This window comes from Dendrobium catenatum, unplaced genomic scaffold (assembly GCF_001605985.2).
Source record: "Dendrobium catenatum unplaced genomic scaffold, ASM160598v2 fragScaff_scaffold_636, whole genome shotgun sequence".
In the NCBI taxonomy this organism is placed as follows: domain Eukaryota; kingdom Viridiplantae; phylum Streptophyta; class Magnoliopsida; order Asparagales; family Orchidaceae; genus Dendrobium; species Dendrobium catenatum.
Genome location: NW_021319098.1, coordinates 366,528 through 377,890, shown reverse-complemented (window position 1 = coordinate 377,890; position 11,363 = coordinate 366,528). Strand labels below are relative to the sequence as shown.

General features: G+C 36.3%; 1 protein-coding gene across 1 annotated transcript in view; it reads left to right on the top strand.

Annotated features, from left to right (window-relative positions):
• Positions 1-426: 426 nt before the first annotated feature.
• Positions 427-11,363, top strand: part of LOC110110297 (chlorophyll a-b binding protein 7, chloroplastic) — a 15,347-nt gene continuing 4,410 nt past the window's right edge. The window contains exons 1-5 of the mRNA XM_020841696.2: positions 427-654; positions 763-929; positions 6,211-6,357; positions 6,783-6,915; positions 8,240-8,332. Of these exons, the coding sequence (XP_020697355.1) occupies positions 493-654; positions 763-929; positions 6,211-6,357; positions 6,783-6,915; positions 8,240-8,332 (702 nt within the window). The 5' untranslated portion in view covers positions 427-492. The remainder of the gene's footprint in view (positions 655-762; positions 930-6,210; positions 6,358-6,782; positions 6,916-8,239; positions 8,333-11,363) is intronic.

Genomic DNA, 11,363 nt, shown 5'->3' with positions numbered 1-11,363 from the left:
GACACAGGCAGACGTTGGGGGGAGACTGACGACAATAGATAACAACCACAAATTTATTATAAATTTATTTTTAATCCAAACAAACATAAAAAAAATAAAAAAACAATTCATTTACTATAATTTGGATTCACTTTACTTATAATTAAACGAAAAATTATTGTATGAGCATCCGGAAGGAAATAACAAGTCAAATACATGAATATACACAGTGTACACATTTATACATAATATATATTAAATTTATATACACATAATCCGGACTTACCGTCTGGCTAAGGCACAAAATAATTGCCCCAACAACAATAAATGAAAAATTATTATGTGCAGAGTCTGGATGGAAAACCGTCCAATTTATTAAGTATACTCAATAAATATTATACAAATACTCAGAAATACTCATAATTTTTTTTTTTGCTCTCCTTCCTTCCTTAAAAATCAAACAGCCCCTGTAAAAATAAAACACGCTCGACCTTCCTCTAGCTCTCCACTCTAATGGCGCTCCTCTCGCTGCGTCTCTCTTCACTTGCCTCTTCTATCTCACCTCAGGAACCATTCCTCGTCTCTTTCTCCAGCCCAAGACAAGTCCATCACCGGCGTAATCGGAAACTCTATCTTAGCCAAGCTTCCCCTGTCTTCAGAGCCTCATGGGAAGAGGTAAATTCTCATATTTCCTTCCTCTCGTTCCTTCTGCTCCTTTTTATCGTTTTATTACGGTAGTTCTCGCTCGTGAGTCGATCCTCTTGTGAAATTTCTTGGTTTAAGCTCGCGGGGGTTTTGATATTCTCGGCAATTCCTTTCACGGCCGTGAAAGCCGTCGCGAATAGTTCGGTTGGGGAGGTGCTTCGTCGGAGGCTTGACGATATGAAGAAGGACGCTGTGGAGAGGTCTTCCAGGTTCAAGGCACTGACTCGAAAAGCTAAAGAAGCAAGGTGAGTCGTTATTTGAAAGTTGCACACTTTGCTGGTTTTGGGAACTGATTGTTGCGAAAGCTGTAGTTAATGGATTTTTGGTGCAATTTCACATGATCAATTAATCTTACTTTTGGCGTGAAGTTCAACTGGGCATTTAAATTAATGACTATCTTATACTGAAATAAATGAAACGAAAAATAAGCAATTAAAGTTGGCAAGCCTGGGGAGGCGAGGGCAGTGCTCTGCGTAGAATAGAGAGCTCTCTTCTTTCACCTATTGAAATCTATACTCATCAAAGCCTCAACAAAGAAAAAATACGCAGAGCCAATATTGTTAAAAGAAACATGGAGTGGTGTGTTTATTTTGTGGCTGGTAGTTCTAGGCTGTAAATTTGGCTTCGTTTCCAGATACTTTCATTCGTGTCTATATAGTCTTCCTTGTTAATCTTAGAGACATATTAGGTAGAAGAGCTGTAGGCTATCTCGGGCTCACTAGTGGGTTCTCAAGTGGACATAACCAGAATCCTTTAGGTTAAGGCCTCAAAAGCATTGGGGGATAGTTACCGAGGGTCCGAGGGCATAATGACCATAATTTGAGACTTGGGAGACCAGAGAAATATTCGGAATGTGTAATTGTGGACTCTGTTGTCTCAATGCTCCAGAAATCGGGGAGATTGAAGATTATTGGTAACATGCACAATTGACTATCAAATGAAATAAAGTAGAGGTCAAGTAAAATTTTGAATAGATTGTGCCCAAGCAGCTTTTATCAACATTCACATCACCTATTAAATATTGCGAGCGCCATGCATATACCTTTGCTTGTGCTTCAACCAATGCATGAGAATGCCTTCTAGCCTTCTGCCAATCCAATTATAACAAAGGTGGAGTAGGAGATGTTATTATCAATTGATAAGCATCCAAAACTCTCATGTAATTGAAGAGCCTTGTCTTGTAGTGAAACTCTGACCCCTATAAATACCCTATGCCACACTTATGAAGGATTCTTTTGGCCATTCCAAAAACCTAGCAGCAAAGAGTTAACTATGTGTAGGAAATTTATACGCAAGAGCCATGAGCTTCGTGTGTATGTTGGTTCCTAACTCTATTTAAGATGTATTCGAGATGATTTTTAGGAGGTAGATTAAATGATACATGAAGCATTAAAGAGAAATGTTGCCTTCATGGACTTTTTATTTATGGTTTGTGCCTTCATATGGGTGCAAGCCTTTGTGGTTTATTGTACTCTAGGAAAAAACTTTTGATCAAGGCTAAGCATTAGGATCTATGATGATTCATTGCGATGACTTCTCATATATTTAAACTTGCTATAATGTTATGAAGAATATGGCTTGTGGGCTCAAAGATGATGGTGAGGGAGAATGATGATAAACTCAATGAAGATCTTATGATTATATTATCCTAAGCCTGTTGATATTCCTTCATACACATACCTTAGGCATGCTGATATGCCAATCTTTAACTTGGGGATCATAGCCAACAATCATGTGTTATATGACTCACTGTCTCGTAGACAAGGCCATTGGGAAACATATAAGCTTTCTCCTGCTTGTTTTTTTATCATGGTTCGCTAGCATGTTTTAGGCATGTTCATTTGGCCCAAAGGAACTTTCCATGTCCTTGCTAGTGTAGGATTTTGAGTGTGATCATATGCTCTCATTTATATGGCATGGGCTTCTTTATGAGCTTTAGTCAATCTTTGAATTTTTTGCCCTCGACAAACTTGAGGAGAGTGATGGATAGAGGATTTAGACATGGAGTGATCTTAAGTTTTTTGGTGGCTTTTTAATTATAATTTTTGTATATTTATATATTTAAGGGAGTTTTGAATTTTGTGGATACTTGACATTGGATGCATTGAATCTTTCTAGATTAGATTTATCTTTATATGCATTTTTTATCAAGGGATGAACAATTGTTGATTGAGGCCTTGGGTAGAGCACCTGAGGCTACTCTTGAACTTTTGAGGTGTGTTAACAATGGTAGTGATCCATAATGATATGCTTCTTATTACTTGGTGTGATTGTAACCATCCAGCAAGATGAGGTCATAGAATTTGTATTTTTTATCTGGGGTATACTTTTCCTTTGTAAGGGGCCTTGAATTTATATTTAGAAGGGAGGTTAGTTAGGATGGCGATATTATTTTCTTCATACCATGGGATTTATAAAGATAATGACGATGATCCTTCTAATAAGGATTTGCATGGGTTTCACCCATTGTTGGGATGTGAGATCTTTGAGCATTTGAATGTGACTTGGGACATTTCTTTTTGATGAGGATCCTCATTATGTTTATTTTTTGTTGGTTGTGTCCATCTTAAAGGAGATTAGTGTTTTTAATACTTTATTGATTTGAATGAGAGCAAGCAGTTGCGCTTATGATATTGGTTATTCTTTTAAAGAGAGGGTCTTGAAAAAGCAGGCCCATCGCATTTCCTCTTTGGGCAATGCTACAACCAAGGCCCACCTTGGTTCCCATTTTGGCCTGTATGCAGTCTTTTCTCTTGTGATGGAAGAGGCTATTGACTTTTCAATGATATTTAATCCCCTCACTCCATTTGTGAATTTTGGTTGGGAGTGTAAGCTTCGTAGTAAGAATGGTGAAGAATCCTATCCAAAAGCTCTCAATCTCATTGTCCCACCAGCTTTAGGAATTATGGCAGCTCACCCTAGGTGTGTTGACCTCATTATTATAGCGATGCCCCCAGTAATTTCATTTTTATGATTACAACTATGTAAGATGTTTCTTTCCTATAACACACTCTTTCCTCTCATGCATTCGATATGTTTAGGGTTTTGGATATTCGATATGATTAATAAAAGAAATATGAAATTCTATAAGATAATTTAAGATAAATATTGTTAAAAATAAATATTTCATGAACAAAAAATTAATATAAAGGTGAGATAAATCTAAATTTTTAGTTTGTATATTTAGGCCACATATTTTAAAGAATCAAAATTAGTGAATTGAAAATGATCTAATTCACATCTTAATAATAGGAATACTTGTTAGTAAATAAGAAAGTGGATTGGTTTATGAAATCAATAGAGCTAGCCAAAATGAATGTCTTATATGTAATCGTATGCATGATTATAAGCATCGTGATAAGAAAGAGAACATCTAAGGATTGATATATATATAAACAAATTTTATTCCAAATAAGAAAAGGGGATCACAACAAGGACAAAAAAATAGCCGAAACCAAAATACATCAGAAAAAAAGAACTTGTAAGAAACAAACACAACAAAACATACAATTAAAGAAACATGAGCAAAAGAGCCAACAACCGACTCAGGGAATGGCAGCTTCCTGCAACCACCCCGCAGCCAGGCACGGACCATCCATTGGTGATAAACACTCAAAAAACAACATCAGCCTACAACCCACACAAGCAACCACCAAGTAAAAGGGCTTTGTTGTGGGCTTTGTTGGTGATTTGGATGATGATGAGGCAGCTCCCTACTTATCATTTTGTTAGCCCGGGCTTGTTGGCAACCTTGGTGGTAAATTCAAAGACTATTTCTTCTTAGATTTACTTTTACGTCTCTTGCCAACACCATTGAGAACTGCTTGTTCAACTACAAATCCTACCATGAAACTATACATATCATCATTAACATGGTCACCAAAATCATCACCCTCCCCTCCACAAGGCGTGGAAAGGGGCTCATCCATATCTAGCCAATTAGATTGCTCCAAAATAGAGTTATTCAAAGACCGGGCCAGATGGACTTTCAAATTTGCGTTAGACATAACAGAAATAAGAATCTCAACATACTCCTCAATTCCTTTCGAGACATTCACAATAGGAGACAAATCCGAGTCAATATCACCAAGAGGCACGACAACTCCAGCATTTCCCAACTCAGCCAAAGCTTCACTACCCCCATCAACTAAAGAAACCAAATTATCACCCGATTTCATAGCATCAGCACAAGTAGGGCTTGTATAACAATTATTAACATTCAAGGAACCATCAACACCCTCTATATTAGCTATGGTTTTATTGCATTCAATAAGTAAATGTGCCACAACCTTCCCACCAAAAACAGAAGCCAATGCGGCATCAGCAATCCCGACTACAGAGGGTTTCAAATCCTTAGAAACAAAAGATCCAACATTAACCAAAATTTCATTGCAGTCAATTACATCAATAGACTCACACTCCATAACCAAATCATTAACAACATTAGTTAAAACAATGACACTAGCATCCGACACACAAGTCCAACAGGAGCCAAAATGACAGGTAAATCATTAACTACAAGCTGAACAACATTATCATCCACAGATAAAACATTACCCTTAAAAGTTTGCTCAGCAACATGATTAAAATCACCTACATTATCCAAAACTTTAGACAACTGGGGATGAAGTATATGGCATTCAGGTTTCAAATGCCCCAAAAACTTACAATGAGAACAATAATAGGGAAAATGCTCCATAACAACCATTTGAATATAACCCAAGCTCTTGGATCCAACCCAAACTTTATCAGGAAAACTTTTGGTAACATCCAATTCCACAAAGACACGCACAACTGATGGCCTAGACCCAGTGGAAGTAGCATGATCAATTTTCAGGAGGCGACCAAACATGGAACCAAGCCCATGAAGAATCCTAGGAGAGAAAAGATGATGTCTCGGATTTGGGAAAGAAACTCATATAGGAATAATGGGTGATTCAGTTTCAACATCAAAAGTAGGAGACCACTTGACAACCTTCATGAAACAATTGTTCACAAAGTTGGATTGATATGGTGAACTAAATTGTCTGAGGCTAGGGTTGGTGATCTCATTTTCTAAAATGAAGTAATATTCAAAGTCATAGAAATAATTGCTATGGACAATGTAGTTCTCAAAGCCTCAAAAAGGAGGAATTGCAAAACGTAAATAATTTTGCATGAGGTAAAAAAAAAATGGACTGGGGTATTTGAAGAGTCAGCTAGTGCCATTTTTTCACCAACTACTCAATGAAATTCTCTTTTTTTTTTCCCTAGAAATTTTGAGTTCTTGCCTTCTCTTTGGTAAGCGGAGGATAATGCGACTGATGTTTCCTGTCATTGATCATATACTACGTCCAAGTAAATGATTTTTTTTCTTCTTATCTTTCTTTGCAGCTCCTATTTGTAATCTTGAATTGGCCTAGAGTAGGTCTTCTGCATGAAGATTATATTTCAGATGTGAATCATGTTACCTCATCTTATCAATTGCTTGTTCAAATTGTTTTATCTATGATTTTTCATGATAGCAATTTTTTTTTTCTATGGCAGTCCATGGTATGGAAGAGGTCGCCCTAAATGGCTTGGTCCCATCCGTTTTGAGTACCCTCAATATCTTACTGGCGAGTACCCTGGTGATTACGGATTCGATGTGGCAGGTTTGGGCAAGGACCCTGTGGTTTTCCAAAAGTATTTTAAGTATGTACATCTCAGTTCTTTCTATCTTGTCATTAGCTTGTATGTTAATATTACATGCAAGAGATTAACGTGCTTGATTTATTTGTCATAAATTCAGTATCTTCTGATAGTTTCTTGCGTATTTATACTTGGCTTAGTTATGCAAGAATCATGAATTATGATTTTGTTGTTTTAACCTGTAATCTCCACCTAATTATTCCAATTGGTAAGATATATTGTGAATAAATATTGACGTGCAATTCTATGTCAATGGTATGTTCAAATAACTTGCATGTTTCTCATTTATTTCGAATTCCTGGATATTAGTTTTATGTTTTAGATGTAGCCTTGTGTGGGGCGTTTTTCAGCTCTTGGAAATAGGTGCAACTCTTCTGAATTATAATTTGTTTATGACATTTTCAGTTCTTTCTATGGCTGTATTGCAGTTTTGAAATACTTCATGCACGTTGGGCCATGCTCGCATCTCTTGGAGTTGTTGTTCCTGAACTATTAGACCTTCTTGGCATTGTGCATTTTGTTGAGCCAGTGTGGTGGAGAGTGGGGTATGCTAAACTTCAGGTGAGTTTGTCATGCATGTTGCATTATGGGGAATTCATAATGATTTCTTACCAATGAAAGTCAGCCAAGTAAAATATTTACTAAAAAATACTTTATTCTTTTCTTAAAAAATATATATGCGCTAATGTTTTCTTGTTTAGCCCTCCATGATATTTCTTTTTTCTTGTCTCCCGTGTAATCAAATTAGGGGTGCAAACGGATCGAGTCGAGCTCAATCCATGAGGTGTTCGAGTCGAGCTCGACTATCAAATGCTAAACTCGAGCTCAAGCTCGAACTCGAGTCGAGCTTGACTATCAAATGGTTGTGTTGAATTTTGATTTCCCGCTCGCGTTTTGGATTTTCCGCCCGCAAGCTTCGTCGTCGAGTGCTCGTCCGTCGTAGTCGCGCCCATCGTCGTCATCCGGAGTGCGTCCGCCATCATCGTCCTGAGCGCGTACGCCGTCGTCGTCCTGAATTTTGTTCTCCCGCTCGCGTTTTGGATTTCCCGCTCATGTTTTGGATTTGCCGCCCACAAGCTTGACGAGCTGCCGAGTCGAGCAGCGGCCTGTTCGAGGTCGAGCTTAATAAGCCGTCGAGCTCAAAATCGTGTTCGAGCTCAACTCGTCGAGCCTATTACCGAGTCGAGTCCGAACCGGCTAGCGAGTAGGCTTGACTCGTTTGCACCTTTAAATCAAATTGATTCTTTCAAGTTGCTTTAGATATACCTTAATAACTTCGATGTACAGGTTTTTTATTATTGACCATTCCCGTATTTCTCAAAAATTGTCCCATAAAGCTTTTGTACCTCATGTTCTAACTGATTTAAGACCCTCATATTCTTTTATTTGCTCGTCAATTGATTGTCAGTACATGCTTGTAGTCCATCTTGGATCCCAACCAATGTTATACTTTTTTGCATAACAATATTATTTTTAATTCACGCTTCTTCATTCTCTTCCAGAACTTTACAAGGTTAGATTTCATGACATTATTACAAAGCATTGCTTTTTCTTGTTTTATGCGCATTCGTTTTAGTCATGAATTGTTAATGTAAAATCCTATGAGTTGATCCTTTTCTTCAACTTTCAACTTCAATTTATTTCTTTGTTTCTCCTTTTTCAAGCATCGCTGTGCAGATCTTATTTTTCCGCTATTAATCATTACAAATCTCTTTTAAGATAAACATCCTTTCCTTATATCTTTCCACATTTTTGAGTTCGTCTACCAGCACAATTTGGTTGCATGTAATTCTAATATATTATTTGTAAACAGTCTCAGAATATGTGCAGAAGTTATTTCGGATTTTCGTGCAGTGTTTTTATTAATTGCACTTTTTTTTTTTAGGGTGACACTCTTGATTATCTCGGCATTCCTGGATTTCATATTGCTGGTAGTCAAGGAGTAATCGTCATAGCTATCTGCCAGGCTCTTTTAATGGTAAGATCATTATTTCTTTTTTTCATATTAAAGTAGCTCTGATGTACATCAGTTATGGGTGTATATCTTAAATTATCCCAGAGGGAAATTCGAGTGGTTTTAGGTGCTAAGTTTAGTGTAAACTTAAATGTTTCTAGTGTTTTTTGGGAATACATGAAGCAATAATATTGTGGATCAAACTTTCATTATTTTTCTTATTTCTTATGGATATTTGGTTAATAGCATTCCGTAGTAGTTCATCTAGTTCAATGCATAATTTTGAAAGGATGACAATTAAAGAATTGGAATGCCCAGAACTGGAAATTGCGTCGTAACTGCAGCAAGAATGATCACACTCTGTTTAAGGTGGGATGTAGATAGAGCATTCTTTACTAATAATTTAGGTTTTAGTTCAACATTAGAGTTAGTTTCTAGTAGTTGGTTAGGAGATTACCCACAAGTGAAGTATTGTTAGGACTTCACCTGTAAGGACACACTACAACTCTACAAGTTGACATTATTGTGGTGAAAAATATACTAGTTGATAAGTATGTCACCCTCAAATGATATAACACAAATTCACCCAATTGTGGTGAAAGTAAGGGTTAACTATGTATAAATTTATGATTAAATTAGTTATTTGAAATTTAGGGAGTTAACTAGAAAATTGGAGAATAGATGGGGCAATAATTAGAAGAATAAATATTGCCTATCTATAGGGCACTAAATGAAAAAGGATAAAATTGATGGATATATGAAGATTATAGTTTATAGGATGTTGGGAAAAATAAAAAATATTTATAGGGTTGGAAAGGAGTGGGTTGTGAGTGGAATGACAATAGTGTTGAGTTGTTTAGGGTTAGTGATGGAGTAATTTCTATTAAGTTAATTGTTGACGAGTATATTGTACATATGGTTAGTATTTTCGCTCTTTGAGTTGAATTCGATGATAGCTTGTGAAGTCATTTTTAAGAAGAGATGCATGAGCGATTACCACGTATGTTTAAGGAAGAAAAGATATTTAGTGAAGATGACTTCAATGGACATATATATTTTAGCAGGATCACTATGAGAAGATTTATTGTGGATATGCTGTGAGATTGTTGTTCTTGATTTTATAGTAACAAATCATCTTGCAATAGCATATATATGTTTTACAACTAGAAAATCTCTTAATTAATTTAAAGTTGATCCTCTAAATCTCAAATTAACTTTATTTTCTTACTTTGAAGGAAATGTCATTTATTTATTTGGCAAATATTGTAAGGTAAAATTATACACAAGGAAGTTTGACCAAATTGCATGGAGTAGTTGTAAAAGATGTATGTAGTAGGAGTATGAACTATGAAGTATAATCAAAAGAAATAATTGATTGAGGATAAGTAAAATTAAAATGAGTTATTGTTAATCAAAGGAGAGAGAGAGAGGGGCGGCAATGGGGAGAAGATTTGGGCTGAATTTGTGGTGCTATTAATGTGATTTGGAGAGAGAGAGAGAAGCCCAATAAGGGGGCCGGCCAAAATAGAGAAGAGGGAGGTGGGGAGTTTAGTAAGGTGGGGACCACTAGTTTTAATTTCAGAATTTTATAAAATCTGAAATAAAACTTCAGTTTTTAAAGGGGAAGAGATTCCTAAATTAAAGACAAATAGACAATCAATTGAATTGATTTTGAATTTCAAATTCGAAATTAAAAGCCAATTAAATTGATTGCATGAATTAGGGAAACAATTTAGAAAATATTAATGGGTCATAAAAAACTTTAGAATTTCAAATTTGAAATTGAAAGGAGGGGGAAGGAGGCGGCGGCAAGGGGGGAGGGAGCCGGCGGGCTGGTGGGCCGGCCGGTGGCTGCTGGCCGGCGGGTTGGGGCTGTAGGCCGGTGGCCTGGGCAGTCCAGGAGGGACGGCGGCAGTGAGCAAGGGAGGGGGAGGTTGTGGGGAAAATTCTAGGGATCCAAAGAATGAAATTCCAATCTCCCACAAGTGACTTCAATCCAACTCTCCGCAACGACGACTTGATCAAGAGAAATAAAAAGAAAAACGAAGGACAAGAAAACCTAGAACTCACAAAGAGATCTAATTTCTCCTACGAACTCACTAAGAGATCGAGGAGGTTTGCACTCACAAAGAGAACATGAAATGTAACTTTTCATTCATCCAAAACTGAAATTACAATGCATGGGGCCTCATATAAATATGCCAAAATGAAATAGCAAGAAATGACACAAATGCCCGTCCGGGCTACATAAGCGACTCGATGCCCATAGGGGCAAATTAGGAAACAGGAAATACAATCATAAAATAAAATGCAAATATATCAGAAGTAAAGGCTCTGGATCGTGGCCGTCGATCTGCGTCTCTGTCGATGGTACACGTGTCAAAATCTGATGTCCTCATCAATCACTATGAGAAGATTTATTGTGGATATGTTGTGAGATTGTTGTTCTTGATTTTATAGTAACAAATCATCTCGCAATAGCATATATTTGTTTTACAACTAAGAAAATCTCTTAATTATTTTAAAGTTGATCCTCTAAATCTCAAATAAACTTTATTTTCTTACTTTGAAGGAAATGTTATTTATTTATTTATTGTTTTCTCAAAGATTGTAAGGCAAAATTATACACATGGAAGTTTGACCAAATTGCATGGAGTAGTCGTCAAAGATGTATGTAGGAGTATGAAGTATAATCAAAAGAAATAATTGATTGAGGATAAGGAAGTATAATTAAAATGAGATATTGTTATTCTTTATATGTAGGTTACTAAAAAGAGGCAAATTTGACTTCTTTTGTTGAGTCAAACTTGATATATGACAATATTATCAATCTTATTAAGAAGATTATCATAAAAAAATTGAGTGAGTATTTTAAATCATACATTAACAAGAGTAAATGTTAGTGTAGTGTAGTGAAGGGCTGGAGAAGGTAATTAAGAAAAAAAAAAGCCTTGAAAGAGTGACAAAAGATATTTATTATTAATGGTATGATAACTAGAAGATAATTTGAACTCTGACAAATAAGATAGTGAGTAAAACAAAAGTTATAATTTTT